This window comes from Quercus lobata, chromosome 3, assembly GCF_001633185.2.
Source record: "Quercus lobata isolate SW786 chromosome 3, ValleyOak3.0 Primary Assembly, whole genome shotgun sequence".
Classification (NCBI taxonomy): domain Eukaryota; kingdom Viridiplantae; phylum Streptophyta; class Magnoliopsida; order Fagales; family Fagaceae; genus Quercus; species Quercus lobata.
The window spans coordinates 17,212,837-17,230,750 of NC_044906.1; the positions used below are offsets into that span (position 1 = coordinate 17,212,837).

General features: G+C 39.6%; 2 protein-coding genes across 3 annotated transcripts; one reads left to right on the forward strand and one right to left on the reverse strand.

Moving 5' to 3' along the window:
- Positions 1-777: 777 nt before the first annotated feature.
- Positions 778-7,804, reverse strand: LOC115979934 (probable ADP-ribosylation factor GTPase-activating protein AGD6). 2 transcript variants are annotated; one of them, XM_031102053.1, is made up of 5 exons: positions 7,644-7,804; positions 6,654-7,496; positions 6,468-6,557; positions 1,523-2,024; positions 778-1,236 (listed from the first exon to the last, which is right to left on the reverse strand). In XM_031102053.1, exons 2-4 carry the CDS (start codon positions 7,458-7,460, stop codon positions 1,524-1,526), a joined length of 1,398 nt encoding a protein of 465 aa, XP_030957913.1. In that variant the 5' UTR covers positions 7,461-7,496; positions 7,644-7,804; the 3' UTR covers positions 778-1,236; position 1,523. The 2 variants fall into 2 exon arrangements, with proteins under 2 accessions (XP_030957913.1, XP_030957911.1); XM_031102051.1 differs by having other exon boundaries at positions 6,654-7,493; positions 7,644-7,803.
- A 7,395-nt stretch (positions 7,805-15,199) lies between these two features.
- Positions 15,200-17,183, forward strand: LOC115980454 (TMV resistance protein N-like). The gene is made up of 3 exons (XM_031102703.1): positions 15,200-15,687; positions 16,225-17,078; positions 17,161-17,183. Exons 1-3 carry the CDS (start codon positions 15,200-15,202, stop codon positions 17,181-17,183), a joined length of 1,365 nt encoding a protein of 454 aa, XP_030958563.1.
- Positions 17,184-17,914: the final 731 nt, after the last annotated feature.

The following is a 17,914-nucleotide window of genomic DNA, read 5'->3' on the forward strand; positions in this document are numbered from 1 at the left end:
TGTGCAGCAACTTCCCCCCCTATTGATGAAATCCCTGTACCCGATAAAACTAGGACTCTTGTAATGGTGAAAGACTGTATTTTGAATAAGAATTTTATGAGTTGGTAATGAGCTCCTCTTTGTTTGGTGATGATGCCAAGCACCCTAAGGCGGTGTGATGCCTAAGGTTTCTAGGCAAATTCTAGGTGGTGAAGCTTAGAATTTGTTCTGTTTACGTTTTTGTTACTCTTTTATCTATATTCTCCTACACGTCCCGCATCAGAACCTAAGTTGACATGGCAACAAGGTGTCAAGGTTACACAGTTTAAAAACTATTGGCCAACATAGTTGATGAGAACATTTTAAAGGATGTAATAGTTAGTCCCCACATTTCTTTGCTACAAGTTGTGCCAATCACACACCAAGACTGCCTAAAGCCACATTTCATTTTTTCACCCATGTCCCACAGCAGACAATTGAGATGTGCCTCTACGCCACCCCCTTTAAAGAGCTGCAGGACCAAAACCCTAACTCCCTGAATGGCTCAGTGTTCATTTTTAGCTTAAGCTCTTTGGTGACAAAATTTAGGGCATGAGCATTTTTAACCTGACCTTTTTCTGTTGGCCTCTCATACGGCTTTAATTTGTTTCTTGGCTATTATCTTTAACTCCCATCAATTTGAGAACAATCCCAAAAAAAAAAAAGTGTCGATTTTACTGAAGATCTGAACTGACCACATAGTACAATTTCCATGAAATTTTGAAAGGAAAAATGTCTTCTTATTGCAAAAATTCAATATGAAACACACAGGGCAAAAGATATTGAGGGAACAATTAGTCATTACAAATCAAAAGCAACTTTGGACTTTCAAGTCAACAAATAATGTTTCTTCACACACAGACAGCAGTCCTCTTTTGAATGGGCAATTACCCTTTCCTGAATGCAGTTGTACAGATATAAACTATTCTCAAACAGACAAGATGTCCCCCAGAAATAACATAAAACTTTTAAAAGATTTAGAACATAAAAAGAAAATAGAAGAGACTTGCTGAAATATGCTAACCTTGGAAAAGCATATCACCTATCCACATGGGATATGACCCAATCACAACCAATTTTCCATCAGCCGAATTCTAATTTTCATATTCATCATCTTTGGAATTTCCCTTACCAGTCACTACTTTGAACACTACTATAATTTTTGTCCACCGTATACGGGTAAACCGAGAATTTGGTAAAATTGTGAAATGATTCCACCTGGCCAGACAAGAATGCGTTTAGTTTCAAATAAAGCACAAATGGATGACAACAAGAATGAAACTGAAGAACAAATAACTGTCACATGTCCAGAATGACTTTGAATATTAACACTACTAACAATGATTCTCAGTACTCTCACATAAAGCTATCTAATTTTCCCCCCATGTTGATTGTTGTAAATACATAAAGTACTTCAAAGACAACACCTTTCGAACGAGTCATCAGAAACCTTTAAAAAAAATGAAGGGAAAAAATAAGAGAGGAGTTTTCATTGTGTACTAACCTTAGAGAAATCCTCCCCCTGTCCAAGTTGAATCTGGTTTCCCATTGTGACCAACAGCTTTCTTATCTGAGGCACTCTGGTAGAAACTATCAAATCCATCATCTTTGGCATCATCCCAGCCAGCCCAACCATCACTGTTATGAGATGCTGCTCCCTTCGTTGATTCTTCCTTCCTATTGTCTTTGCTGTCCCAATCATCCCAAGAACTTGAATTGTAAGAATTGTGCCCAGTTGATGACGACTGCCCTCCTCCAGGTGAAGAATTCCATCCTTTGTTCTCCTGTTTAAACTCTTGATAATATCCATTCGTCTCACTATCATTTCGTTGCCAGTTGTCAGTCTTCCAGTTAATGCCTTCTTTCGTGTACTCTTCAACCTTCTGTGAAGCCATTGCCATGACCCCCTTCATGATCCCCCACGTCTTCTGTCCAATCTCTGATGTCTTTGCAGTGACAACAGTTACAGTTTCATTTACCTTGTGATCATAACCGCCATCCTTCACCTGTAATAAATGTTTTTTCATGCACCTTGTTTGTCTAATTTCATATATTGTCCATCCTCAAAATCTATAGTTAAAAGAGGGGTGGGGGAGGCAGATAAAGTGATAACTATAACAAACAAGGTTAAGAGCTGCAGCAAAAAAACTGTGCTCATGTTAAGCAACATAGTATTGATTATACATTGTGTGGAAGCGTAATGGGTCCATAAACCATGGGTCCCAAGATTGAAACTTAGCTTTGATACCAAGTTGATGCAGGATAATATCAAAAGGAAGATGAAAATAACAAAAATTAAAAAGATAACCCTAAGAATCAGCACTTAGGGTTGCCTGGAATCAAAACCAAGCAAGAAAGTTAGGAATCAGCACCAAACAGTTTGGAATATCTGCAATCTGAAATTTTATTCATCAATCATCTAATTAAAAGAAAACCACCTGAAGCCTTTTTATAAAGCTACCAAGAATAAAAGATCATGTCCATAAAACTCTCAACTGATAACAATCTAAAATACTAATCCCCATCTGAACTCAAAATAAAATGAAATTCTAAACTAATCCAACTACATAAGAAACCAAATCCCATAAGGTGTGTTGTCCGCAACAAATGCAAATCTGAATATCTTCACCTTGCAAGACACAAGCTTAAGATACACCAAATAAATAGTAAATTTCATTTCTTTTGCATGCTTGATGACCACAATAAGGAGGGTAAAAAAGAAAAACATTAATATATACTTAAATGCCAACATAATTTCCATTTTACCATGTTTTTGGGATCCATACAGAGGCTTGATAGAGAAATGTGCAAGTTAAAAATATATTAAATATCAACCAAATTCAAAATAAATGAAATTGGAACGTATAGTATTAGGGTCTGTTTGGATTGACGGGAGAGGGAGGAGTGGAGGGGAGTAGAGTAGAGTAGAGTTGACTGAAAATAAGCTAATTTTGGACCATTTCTACTCCACTCCCCCACCCCTCCACAATCCAAACACACAATTAGTTACCACAACATGTCTCAGAGGGTTTATCCATCAACAGCTTGTAATTTGATAAATCTCTCTCTCTCTCTCTCTCTCTCTCTCTCTCTCTCTCTCACACACACACACACACACACACACACACATACCCACCCACCCACCCACAAGAGTTGATCTCCATCATCACATAATTCCGATCAATCCACCAACTTAACTGTTAATTACCCATACATCACCAATATTACATCCTAGTCTTTTGCTATTAATGGCATGTTTGGTAGACTGTAATAAATACTGTAATGTAATAGTTATTCCTATGGTTTAACTAGTATTTAATTTGGTAGTGTTTTTGCTACAAGGAATGGTCATTCCTTATGAATAATTATTCTTCAAAATGAGGAATAACTGAAAGAGTTGTAATATTTATTCTTCAAAATTACTCATCTCTCTCTCAAATTTAAAAAATATTATTTTTAAGAAAATATAATTATATGAGTAAGATATTTCCTAAAATAAATCTTAAATTTTATTCTAATGTTACAACTCACAACCAAACTTATAAATAGATTTAGTTATTATATTACAACACATTTTATTCCCAGTAATAAAGATTGCAATTCCTATTGTGATCTCTATTCAATGTACCAAATGTGCCCTAAGCTTAACTACTAAATAGCCAACACCAAAAAAAAGGTGGAACCATAACTTCCATCAACTAGCGACCAAAGATCTACCACTTTCACCACTAGTTCAATCCCCAGGCAAATATTAAATTGCAATCACAATTATTGTCAATTCCACATCAAATGTAGTTCCCCACTCTTAACCTTCATGGTATGTTTGGAATGGAGAGAGATGGAGGAAGAAATGAGAAAATTAGAGGAGAAACTGGCTAGAATATACTAAAATTCAGTACATTCTGCCATTCTATCCATCTTGCCCTCTCCTCTCATCTTCCCCACATCTCCCTCCATACAAATATAGGGTTAGCTCATCCCCTGGCAGCCTATTTCACTGTCACTACCAAAGTGACACAACCACCATCATTGCCAAGTCACAATTTTAGTGTTGTTCCACCACTGATATTAGTAACAAACAACTTAAGGTATGCGCAACTCTTGGCAAATGTCATCCAAATCAACCCCAATTCTCTTCATACTCAGTCCCTTCGAGTCACCCATCAAAAACTCTTAATTAGTCAAGATTACCAAATCCCCTCCCTCATACCCTCTCTTATTAATCTGATAAGAAAGACTGACCAAATAAGGATTGATCATGTGATCTTAAGTGCCTGGGACATTTGGTGTTGCCAAGAATGGAAGCCATCATGGCAACAGTGTCAAATATAAGAAGGCTAAAATGACTTGTTTATGGCAGATCTCGTCGTTCAGCTACATGACAAACACTAAATGGCTTTATCTTCCAGTTCAGTAACCCAAATTTAATTATACCAGCTAAAACAAGTCAAATAAGTTTGTTCATTGGTAACAGATGTGTTTTGGAAAAAAAAAAAAAAACAAATTTCCATGATTCATTGTATGGGAAAACAAATTAGTGGGCTGTGTCCACATGACGTTGGTGAAATTGAAAGACATCTCATTAGAGGTACATATACTTCACCTGTTATATGTTATAAGAGTTACTTTCCCTGCATCAATTTTATTTATACTGTAGAAGGGGAGACAAAAAGAAGTTGGAATGTCAGTTTTCAAAGAGCTTTCAATGATTGGGAGTTGGACTCTTTTTTTTTTTTTTTTTGGATAAGTTAGAAGTTGAACTCTGCAAGTACTTTCCTTAATTTCTTCAATCTCACACCCCTAGGTGAGAGGATTATGATAGACTGAGTTAGAGGTTGCAGGGGAGTGGTGTTTTTACTGTCCATTCCTACTACAATGCACTACGGGTGAATTGTGCAGTGCTTTTCTCCTTGGAAGAGTATCTAGTGTGTTAACTGTTAAGGCCCCTTAGAGGGTCTCTTTCTTTGCCTGGATGGCAGCATGGGGGAAGATTCTTAACGCTTACACATGATTATGCCCTACTTACAGGCTTGTTAGTATAAGAGAAAACCTATTCATACATCAAACTCTTTTGTAAATTGACATGGGCACCAATATGGCAGTGCGATATCTATAAAACTTTACAATTATCTTAGGTTGTCATCTACAATTGAGTAGTTGCACTGTTCTTTGGTTCACCTCACTTGATCCCTCCTCTTCAATCTCTCTCCTTTTGACCCTAACTTACTCAGATATCCTAATTAACAAGATCCTTCCCAATAATCAAGATCAAAACTGCAAGTTAAAATGCAAATTGGTAATTTCCTTCAATCTCTGTTACATTAGACTAAATGGTCAGAGGAGGCAATTTGAATCATGTCATTAATTTAGAGGGGACATTACTGCAATTAGTAGTTTGTTGGAGATACTGCAAATTGAAAAATATTGCCATCAAAGTAAGTGTTATAGTATTAATTTTTGAAGTCTTAACTGATGATGCAGCTCCATGTAGATGGAAATTTTAGATCGTCAAAAAGAGACAACATATGTAATTCTTTACAGATAGTGTATTTTGTTTAGCTTGTGATGTCGCTAGTCGATTGTGGTTATTTGCCTTAACTTCATTTGAAGTGCATTGGGTTATGTCTCAAAGTATGAGAAAAGGTGAGAAGGCATGCTGGAAAGGGTGATTTTTTTTGTGGGTGTGTGTGTGTGTGTGTGTGTGTGTGTGGGGGGGGGGGGGTGGTGGTTGGGGGTTTGGGTGTTGTTCTGTTTGCATTATGTGCACATTTAGCAGAAGAGGTATAGTTTTGTACTTTCAACAATGTAGAGCTGAATGGGAACACAATTAAAAAGCATTAATTATGTTCTCTATTGGACCGGCTGTAAGGTTTGGGAAGTATACATTGCAATTCTATTTTGGAAGGCAATTCCTCATTGTTAGATGTAGTGCATACAGAGAGAAAGGAATGCAAGAAGCATTGGGCAAAAAAAAGGACCATTTTAGATTTGAAATTACCATTCTTCATATATTGGTTATAATGTCCATTCAAAAAAATATAAAAAATAAAAATAAAAACTTTGCTAGAATGGATGGCAGGGTCAGGATTATTTTTATTGACATCTATTGGATTTGATTAATCATTGTAACTTCCTAATTTAATTGTGGGTCATTGTGCACTTCTTATGTATATGCGCTTTACACCCCCCCCCGCACCCCCCCCCCCCTGTTTTCAAAAAAATCTGTAATTTATCAGCCAAAAAAAAAAATCTTTTTTTAGATTTCATAGTTCTTTCTAATTTTAATTTGCTGAAAGGATGCCTTACAATCCTAAATCATCATGGGTATTTCTATTAATCATAAACATCAAGATTAAAGATCACAAACTAAGAACATGGAATGAATACGGCCTAACATAAACACAGATAAATGATCATATCAAATTATCAACAGAACCAATTCCAAATACCTTAGTAGAGATCTCTTTTGTACCAGCTTGGACAACTGTGGCAGCCGACTGCGCCGCGGCAGCAGCAGCCAAAGATAGCTTACCAAACCCCTACAAACAAACCAATAGCATAACATATTAGATCAATTCAAACCATTCAGCACCAACTACAACAACAACACATTCAACGGCAAAAAAACATGAAACCTGAGAAACAACGGAAAAGACATCTCCCTGAGCGTCATTCCTCTGGGAAGAAGGCGGAGGTGTGGATCCAAACCCGACATACTTGCCGCCTTGCGACGGCGGAAGCCCGTCGGGGCGGGACTCGTTCTCGGCCCGCTTTCGCGCAAAGAAAGTCTCCTTATTGGCCGCCGACGCCTCCAACTGCGCCCGCGTGTAGATATCCTCAGTCGATTTCGATCTCACGGGCCCACCGCCCATGCCTCCGGCGCCTCTAACATCGCCCGTCGACTGGTTTCTCCTCATATCGCTAGAAGATCTGAATCCATCGTCGGTATCCCAACTATCCCACCCTCCTCCTCCGCCTCCGCCTCCGCTTCCATTGCTCCCATAACTACCGTTCCTGCCACCGCTCAACGGCGGCTTCGATTTGCCGAATCCGGTGCTCTCCTTCACGACCGGTGGGTCCCGCCAGGGTTTCCCTTCGGCCAGGGCCTGGATTCGGTCCCTGTAAACGCTGGCGGCGTTGGTGTTGTACTTGGTCACGATATCGGTCTCTTTAGCGATCCCGTACTGCGCGAAGAACGAGTTGAGCTGCTCGTTGCCGCCGGACTCCATTTTCTTGATCTGGATCTCGGACCAGGAGTCCATGGTGACGGATCGGACGAAGGAGATGTGGACGCCGAGGCCGCGGTGCTTGCCGGAGCACTCTAGGCACATGAACACGCCGTACGACACCGACGCCCATTGCGGATTCTTCTGCGAACAGTCCACGCAGACCTTGTTCCCCGCTTGCGATTGCAAATCCCGGAGCCGCCTCGACGCCGCCATTCGGGTCCTATCCGACCGTTCTCAAATCGGATTCTGCTGAACCGAATCCAAAAAATAAAAAATAAAAATAAAAAATCAGAGCAGAAAGAGAAATGAATCGAAATAAGAGAAAAAGCTTTTGGAAAGTTTTTTATATACGTATACGTTGGAGACAGAGAGAGAGAGAGAGAGGTTTGGGCGTACCTGATTTGTTTGTAGCTTGCTTTATCGGAGATAATTGGGGATCACCGACACCGTTAGTTTTGTAACAACGTTTTTTGGTGTCTAAATTCGATGACAGGTGCTGCCGAGCAATTACTCAATTAAGTAAATTCATTTTCTCTTTGTCTTTGGTAGGTAACTATGCATTCGTTACCAAAAATATATTTATGTTTTACAAAGCCTTTTTGTCAAAATGGCTCCTCTACTCCAATAAATACCATTTAAGAATAGATTTTTTTTTTCGATATTTAAAGATTTTTTAATTTTGGATGTAATTATTTTAATATATACATTTGATTCTATATTTAAACTTTCAATTAGAATTTTTGTGAAAACTTAAAAAATAAAAATAAAAGCTAAAAAGACCTCTTTAAGTGAGATGAGACAAGAGATAACCAAATCTTGGCTTAATCCCACATTAATATTGGAGTCATACGCTTTATATGGAATATCTTGGACCCTAATTGGTATAAGACATTGTCCCACAAAGTTCTTTGTCTCATTAGGAAGAGTAAAACCGTGGAGCTTGTGTGGCCAAAGCCAATGATATATTTCCAATTGGGAATAAGAGGGCTGAGGTGCGGGAAAATAAAATCTTGGTTAAGTTCCATGTCACCTGGTTAAGGAGAGGTTATGCACCTTATATGAAATTACCTTTGACTCTCACTAATAAGAGGATTTTTTTTCCACAAGGTTGTATGTCACATAAGGAAGAACAAAATTGGTAAGGAAAATGGTAAAAGGCATTTTCCCACAAGACTGTATGTTGGGGTGTGCATGAGTTGGATTGGATAGATTAAGGGAGAATTTTTTTTTAACTTGCCGAATTGGGCAGTGTGGGGCCCAATAATTTAAGGGCCAAGCCCAATTGCTCCTGGGAAGTCCGAAGGCCCAATCCGAGGAGAGCTGTGGCCCAAGCTCTACAATACAGAGCACAAAACAATTTTTGGGAGGCAGCCGAGGACGGTTCAGCCCTCGGCAGATCCTGAATCCCACCGAAATAAAGGGGTAAAACAGGTATAGGGACGAATTCGTGAGGAGATCCAAAATATCTTGGGGAAGTTATCCTTACTACCCTTCCAGATAAGACCCAACACATGACAGAGCCGTACTCTGCAGCCTTATCAACCATACCCAACAATTCTGGGATTAGACTGATGGGACAAATATCAATCTTGTATAGATCGACCCTACACGTGGACGAAGGACAATCAACACGGACGAGTATAAAAGAAGAAAGTAAGTAAATCTAAAGGGGATCCCAGCCTACCCTCAGAAAGAGAAGGATCACATGGGGGAGGACATCTTAACAACACCGGACTTCACGGAAGAAAGTCTGTCGTTGGATAACCGGGGTAAGGCTTCAATGGTCCTCGGATCAACTCCGAGGAGTCCCATCCCATAGGGTGCGACGTCTTAGGGCTTAAATGTTCAAGCTCAATTCCTATTTTCTACATGAGTTCCTCTAAAACCAGGATCGGGCACCGCCCCGTGACCAGCGGCTAGCTTTTTAAGCCCACTCTCTACAAATCATATTGTGAGGGATCTTTCGTACGCGAGCCCAACATCCTTATTGGGCCACCAGAGAATTGTGTCCTTACAATTGGCGCCGTCTGTGGGAAAACTTGCGCGTTGGCGCAGGTGGCGGTGGAGTCAGCTCTCTAGCAAGCAGAAATTTCTGGGATTTCCCCCGTCTCCGGCGACATATAGTTGTTGCTCCGACGTAAGCTTCTGCTAGGGGCTACGCCTCGCAGTGCTAAGGGCGCGGGCGTCTCTAGGGGCTTCCAGCCTCAGGCCAACCGTCCCCGCCTTGGTGTAGGGGCTGGTGGTTGAAAAATAAAACAAATAAAAAGATTACAAGTTTTGGACAGAACCAAGGCCTTGCATGGTCCTCGGACTCAATCCTATGGGGAAACCAAGTACATAAAAGAAATCTTACAAGTTTTGGACAAAACCAAGGCCTTGCATGGTCCACGGACTCAAGCCTATGGGGAAACCAAGTACATAAAAGAAATCTTACAAGTTTTGGACAGAACCAAGGCCTTGCATGGTCCTCGGACTCAAGCCTATGGGGAAACCAAGTACATAAAAGAAATCTTACAAGTTTTGGACAGAACCAAGGCCTTGCATGGTCCTCGGACTCAAGCCTATGGGGAAACCAAGTACATAAAAGAAATCTTACAAGTTTTGGACAGAACCAAGGCCTTGCATGGTCCTCGGACTCAAGCCTATGGGGAAACCAAGTACATAAAAGAAATCTTACAAGTTTGGACAGAACCAAGGCCTTGCATGGTCCTCGGACTCAAGCCTATGGGGAAACCAAGTACATAAAAGAAATCTTACAAGCTTTGGACAGAACCAAGGCCTTGCATGGTCCTCGGACTCAAGCCTATGGGGAAACCAAGTACATAAAAGAAATCTTACAAGTTTTGGACAGAACCAAGGCCTTGCATGGTCCTCGGACTCAAGCCTATGGGGAAACCAAGTACATAAAAGAAATCTTACAAGTTTTGGACAGAACCAAGGCCTTGCATGGTCCTCGGACTCAAGCCTATGGGGAAACCAAGTACATAAAAGAAATCTTACAAGTTTTGGACAGAACCAAGGCCTTGCATGGTCCTCGGACTCAAGCCTATGGGGAAACCAAGTACATAAAAGAAATCTTACAAGTTTTTGACAGAACCAAGGCCTTGCATGGTCCTCAGACTCAAGCATATGGGGAAACCAAGTACATAAAAGAAATCTTACAAGTTTTGGACAGAACCAAGGCCTTGCATGGTCCTCGGACTCAAGCCTATGGGGAAACCAAGTACATAAAAAAAAAGAGATCACAAGTTTTGGACAGAACCAAAGCCTTGTATGGTCTTCGGACTCAAGCCTATGGGGAAACCAACTAAAAAAAAAAAGGAAGAAAGAAACTACTATGGCATATAAACCTCAAAATCCATCCGAAGAGAACTTCTCGTTAACAGTTGGGCCAACCCTTTAATTGCACGGGTTCCCTGGTCTGCCCTCAAATCCCCAGTGCCAAAGGGGCTGATACGATACGGCACAGTATGTTACCCCAAGGGCACGATCCAAGTCCGTCGCTGCTCGGCTGCTCTCTCGGATATTCGTCTAGCTTGCATAACGCAACGCTCAGCAGCTATCTCGGTTAGTTCCATGAATTCAATCTATTGATGATTACCATTGTTATACTTGATAATATTTGCGAAGTTTAAACTAATAAGGGTTTGTATTAAAGTGTTCTTCCGCCCAGAGTATTGTTAAAGGCAGGCTTAGACTTAATATTCAGACCCAAAGTGGTTGTTGCAAAAAAAAGAAAGTATGTATAAAGAAATAAACGCATCTTTTATTAAGACAAAAGAACAGTACAGTGTACAATAAAAACTGAAACCAGCTTACATTAGGGTTAACTGCGTAAGCAAAAAAAAAGTACAAAAGAGTGAAGATGATGCCGAGGAGATATCTCAGAGGAGAGGTTGGCTACTGTTCCAAGATGTCGTCTAAGGAAACTACTCCTCGACGCTTCTACATGCCCATAACTCAGGCAGCCAAAGAACCTGACCTCAATCTAACACCATCTACAGAAAAGATGCAGGGAGCCGGAAGTTGGGAAGCCCCCGCAGAAATTTGCCTGCTACAAGGCAGACGGCGCTGATGGCAGAAATTCCTTCTTCGGGCATACCAAAAATCTGGCATGACCAGAACCTGCTTCGGATTTTGACTAAAAAAGGGAGAAACATCCTTTCCCCTCTCTCGAACTGAAATATTCTCTTGAGTCTACGCCTCCTTGGCCCGTACCTCACTATCTGGAATCTCAAGAGGACACGGCGCTTTTGTGGCGGAGAGAACTCCTTTGCCCCACTCCTCGCCTCAAACATGATGTACTGAGAGAGGAGACTGAAGAATTTGTGCGAAGGTAAAGCAACTCTCTCTCCTATTTATTTAAAAGATGAGGTGATGGCATTTAATTCACGCAGTGTCCCAAGGAACGCTGCAGACAAAATGTCTCCGGCTCGATTTCCCATGCCGTCTGCAACCCTAAGATTAAAGGAGCCTCGTGAAGGCGCACCTCGAATACTGGGACGCCAAAAAGTACCGCGTGACCAAAGACTACGGAAATGCCTCTAAATCTGTGGGCCTAATAAATTCGCGGCCCAGGCCCGTTCAGCATGGAAGCCCGCGGACTATGACCCACACCAAGGAATAACCTTCGCCGAGGACAACTACCTGCTCGGCAGATTATGAGACACCTGAGGAAAGGGCATAAAGTTTTTGACAGAACCAAGGCCTTGTATGGTCCTCGGACTCAAGCCTATGGGGAAATCAAGTACAAAAAATTATTATTATTAAAGTTTTGGACAGAACCAAGGCCTTGTATGTCCTCGGACTCAAGCCTATGGGGAAACCAAATACAAAAAGTTATTATTATTAAAGTTTTGGACAGAACCAAGGCCTTGTATGGTCCTCGGACTCAAGTCTATGGGGAAACCCAGTACAAAAAAAATTATTATTATTAAAGTTTTGGACAGAACTAAGGCCTTGTATGTCCTCGGACTCAAGCCTATGGGGAAACCAAGTACAAAAAAATATTATTATTAAAGTTTTGGACAGAACCAAGGCCTTGTATGTCCTCGGACTCAAGCCTATGGGGAAACCAAATACAAAAAGTTATTATTATTACAAGTTTTGGACAGAACCAAGGCCTTGCATGGTCCTCGGACCCGAGCCAGGGGGGTAAGTATTACTTTTTATTGGTCTGCCTTATCATGCCAAGCACTTCCATTAAAGTTATGGCAACATCTTTTTATTATTAAGTATTTTGGTCTTAGTCGTCATTGATTTAGATGCTATATGATTGTGCCGAGCGGCGCTTACAAATTTATAAAAAACAAAGAGACAGAACATGCAAAGTGAAATAGAAACAAGTTTTATTAATATGAAAAATTATTATAATATACAAAGAGAGGCTTCAACCAGCCTATACAAAAGAGGGGCTGCCGAAGCAGTACTAACATCCACAGTACAGATAAGCAAACGGTCAAGCGCCTTTTTAAACTTTTCTTCAAGGTCCCTCCGATCTCTGCCTCATAGCTGCTCATACTAAGAGAAGAACTCACTTCAAAAAAAAAGAAGAACGAAAAAGAAGGAAATAGTAAGGAAGAAATCAATGAAGAAGATGGAGGACATGAGTAAGGGAAGGAGGAGAAGAAGAGTGGGAGAAATGAAAAGACAAAGAGAGGAGCAAAAGAGGGAGAAGGACAGCACCAGGGCGGAACTGGTGCTGGAAGACTATAAGAGGAAGGCGGAGGAAGGCACCAGTGAGCAAAGAAGGGGAGAAGCAGAAGCACTTCGCCCCTGCCTCAGCCCTGACTCCTAACACACTGGTGCCATGTTAGGTACGCTCGTAAGGAGCCGAGTGGTGCTGGTATTGGGTGTTCTCGACTCAGCCACGCCGAGAATTCGACATGACGAGCCCCTGCTTCGGATTTTGGCTGAAAGAGAGGCGGGACAGATCTTAAGTCTGCGCCATCCTTGCCCCGATCGAGCCATTTCAAGCTTTATCGAAACATGGTGTTTTGAGGAGGGGCATGGTACTTTCATCGCTCGTTATGGTGGGCATGTACTGATATGGTATATAACAAACGGGCTAAGCAGGCGCTGGAGAAGGCTACGGGTTTCAGATTTCAGAAGGAAAGAGAGGAGTCTGCACGAAAGTGATGGCCTCCTTGCTTGACCTTCTTATGGGAAGGGCAGAAGGAGGGTTTTAAATGCATTCAAAGGGAATCTGAAGAAAAAAGAGGCGTCCGTTCCATTTCCCCACCTTATCAGATGAGCCGCCGGACATAAATGAGCCTCGTAAAAGGGATTCATTAAGGGCGCGTCTGGGACAGTCAAGCGGCAGGAATAGATCGCGAGCAGATTAAACGGAATCCCTTGAAAACCGGCTAACTTCCTGGACAGGTGGAAAACCGCTCACATAAATGCGGGATTGAACTAAGTAAGCCACGTTAAGGGCCCGGGTTCGCCAAAACCCTCCTTCCCAACCCGGAAGTCGGATAGAAGGGTTTTGAGGGGCTATTGTGGGGCCCAATAATTTAAGGACCAAGCCCAATCGCTCCTGGAAAATTCGAAGGCCCAATCCGAGGAGAGCTGTGGCCCAAGCTCTACATTACCGAGCACAAAACAACTTTGGAAGGCAGCCGAGGACAGTTTAGTCCTCGGCAGATCCAGAACCCCATCGGAATTAAGGGGTAAAACTGGTATAGGGACGAATTTGTAAGGAGATCCAAAATATCTTGGAGAAGTTACCCTTATTACCCTTCCAGATAAGACCTAACACATGACAGAGCCGTACTCTGCAGCCTTATCAACCATCCCCAACAATTCTGGGATTAGACGGATGGGACAAGTATCCATCTTGCAAAGATTGACCCTACACGTGGACGAAGGACAATTAACGCAGAGGAGTATAAAAGAAGAAAGTAAGCAAATCTAAAGGGGGGCCCAGCCTAACCTCAAAGAGAAAAGGATCAGATGGGGGAGAACCTCTCAACAACACTGGACTTCACTGAAGAAAGTCCGTCATTGGATAACCGGGGAATGGCTTCAATGGTCCTCGGATCAACTCCGAGGAGTCCCATCCCATAGGGTGCGACGTCTTAGGGCTTAAATGTTCAAGCCCAACTCCTTTTTCTACCTGAACTCTTCTAAAACCAGGATCGGACATCGCCCCGTGACTAACGGCTAGCTTTTCAAGCCCACTCTCTACAAATCATATTGTGAGGGATCTTTCATGCGTGAGCCCAACATCCTTATTAGGCCGCCGGAAAATCGTGTCCTTACAATAACATATTAGCCAAAATAATAATTTCTTTTCATCATAATCTTGCCTAATCCATTACATCTAAGCCAATATTATCATCATGTTCATTATTTTGCAAAATTATTTTTTCATTATCAAAATTATTTTTTTCATCAAAATTTTCTTTTTGAAAAGTGTGCATGTGGGATGAAGCTAATAATAAAAATAACAACAACAACAACAACAACAACAACAACAAAAACAACTGACCTTCGATTGACTTCTGATAAGAAATTATTTACTGTTTTATATGCTCTAATGATCGGTTTTGTGCCAAGGAACTTCCATGATATTGCAATGAATCAATCAAGTATTTTTAGAATACTACGAGTGTAAAATTAATGCGTTCTCCTTATTCTCATATAAATGTAGGTCCCAATAATTAAATTTATAGTGGGATCAATTATTCAAGTAAAAGGAAAGAGTAGGCATTTATTGTATTGCTGGAGTATTCGATAATTTTACGAATTAATATGACATTTAGAAAGTTAAAGAGTTATAGGTCACACCCAAAGTAATAAAAAGCGTCTATATGAAAGGCTCCTCTTGAATGCTTTCACCTTCATCCTAATTTTTCAATTCACTTTCCTTAGTTACATTACATCGACAATCCCTTTATGGTTTTCTTTCTCCTCCTTTCAGATCTTCTTACATCTACTCATAAAACCCAATGGCTCTTATGACCAGCAAAGGAGCATCATCAACCTCTTTCACCCATCAATACAAGAACTTTAATGTCTTCTTGAGTTTCGAAGGTGAAGATATCCGCCTTGGTTTCGCGGGTCATTTGTGTAACACTTTGCGTCGTCAAGGTATTCACACCTTCATCGACGATAATCTCCTAAGAGAAGAAAAAATTTCTGCACAACATCTCAAAACCATTGAGAGCTCAATGGTTTCAATAATCATATTCTCTAAAAATTATGCATCCTCGACTTGGTGCTTAGATGAACTTGTGAAGATTATTGAGTGTGAGAAGAATGATCAGTTGGTGCGACCAATTTTTTACAACATGGATCCATTGGAAGTTAAAAAAGGAAAGTTTGAGGAAGAACTAGCTAAACATGAAGAAAAATTCAAAGATAACGAGAAGGTACAAAGGTGGAGGGAAGCTCTATGTGAAGCATCCAATATACATGGTTGGCATTACAAGCACAAGTATGTATTTAATGATTATTGTTGTATTTTTACTAGTTTTAATGATTTTGTGATGACCACTAGATTCCATTGTTAAACAACAACAACAACCCCTAACCGTTTGATTCCCCCCCCCCGGCTCTCTAGTTTTGAAAAATTATTAAAGCATTTTTTTTTCTCATCATATTTATACTAAGGTAATGAGCTATAGATTAATGATAGAAATAAAAGAACTTAATATTAGCTTATGTTGCCAATTTATTAGGAATTTCTCCCACGTATTATTTAGAAATTTTAAAAAGGCATTCTTAATAATTTTGAATTTTCCACGAAATTTGTGCCAAAAGCCTAAAACTAATTTCCTAGCAAAAAAAAAAAAAAAAAAAAAAAAAAATCCTAATCCAATAAAAATGATAAGATCTATAAATTACATATGCCAATTTAATTAAAAATAGTTTAGTTTTAATACAAAAATTAAACCTCTTGAATTTAGTTCATGTTGATATTTCTATTTTATACTCTAACTCACCTCATGTTTTTATGCTTTGTGAATGATAGCTGCAGTGAGTCCGAATTTATCCAAGAAATTGTCAAAGAGATCTCAAATTTTAAATTAAACCGCATGCCATTATTTGTTGCTAAATATCCAGTTGGAATAAGTCATCATGTAGAAGCCATAAAATTACTTTTAGATATCGGGTCAAATGATATTCGTGTGATAAAGGTGTATGGCCTTGGTGGAGTGGGCAAGACTACCACGGCTAAAGCCGTTTATAACATGATTTATGTTCATTTTGAAGGAAGCAGCTTTCTAGAAAATGTTAAAGACAAGTTTGGGACCTTTGATGGTGCAATCAAATTACAAGAGACACTTCTTTATGATATTTTAGGGGGTATAAATTTGAAGGTTCACAATGCATGCAGAGGAATCAATTTGATAAAGGAAAGACTTTCCAATAAAAGGATTCTTTTAATTCTTGATGATGTGGATAGATCAGACCAAATAGAAACATTAATTGGAAAATGTGATTTTTTTGCTTCTGGAAGTAGAATCATTATAACCACAAGAGACAAAAACTTGCTAGCTACTCTTGGAAAAGGTCTTTTAACCTATAAGGTTAAGGAATTAGATGATCATGAAGCTCATGAATTATTTTGTTTGCATGCATTCCAAAGAAACAAACCCAAGGAAGATTATTTAGAAATTGCAAACCAATTTATATGCTATGCTAAAGGCGTTCCACTAGCTCTAGCAATATTAGGTGCAGATTTGTATGGAAGAAATAAAATGGAATGGAAAAGTGCATTAAATAAGTATGAAAAAATTCCTAACAAAGAAATTCAAAAAATACTCCAACAGAGTTATGAAGGATTGGATGAAACTGAACGAGATATTTTTCTTGATATAGCATGTTTTTTCAAGGGATTTTGCAAGAGTTATGTTGTAGATATACTAAATTCTTGCAATTTATACCCAATTATTGGTATTCAAAGACTTATTGAGAAGTGTCTCATAACTATTGATCGACATGATAAATTATGGATGCATGACTTGGTAGAACAAATGGGTAGAGAAATTGTTCGACAAGAATCGCCACATAAACCTGGAATGCGTAGCAGGCTATGGTGTTATGAGGATTCTCTTGAAGTACTGACGAAAAATACGGTATAACTTGGTTTCATTCCCCTTTTCCCTTTTCTTGATAGGGAAAATTTAATGAATTTCTTAATTTTTGGTTTTTGCTGGATATATATATATATATATATATATATATATATATATATATAATAGTTATTATATTTTTGGTGAATTCTTTTGCATGATGTGATTCACTAAATGTTTTGCCTAATTAGGGATCAAAAAAAATTCGAGGCCTGATGATATGCTCACCTAAACGAGCAAAGTTGCAATTAGAAGCTAAATGTCTTGAAAAGATGAAAAATCTCAAGTACCTTATAGTTAATAATGTAGATATTTATGGGGGTATTGAATATCTTCCCAATGAATTAAGGTTGCTTGATTGGCCCGAATTTCCTTTCTCTTCCTTATCATTCAATTTTCGTCCTCAAAAACTTATTGCACTCAACATGCCAGAAAGTCAGGTTATATTGGACAGACTACTTGAGGTATAGTCATTTTTATTTATTGATTGATTGTTTCTTCATTAAACTATCTCTTAAACTTAATTTGTTGAAGCTAATTTTTTTTTTCTTCCTACAGATGGGACAGTTCAGAAACTTGACATAT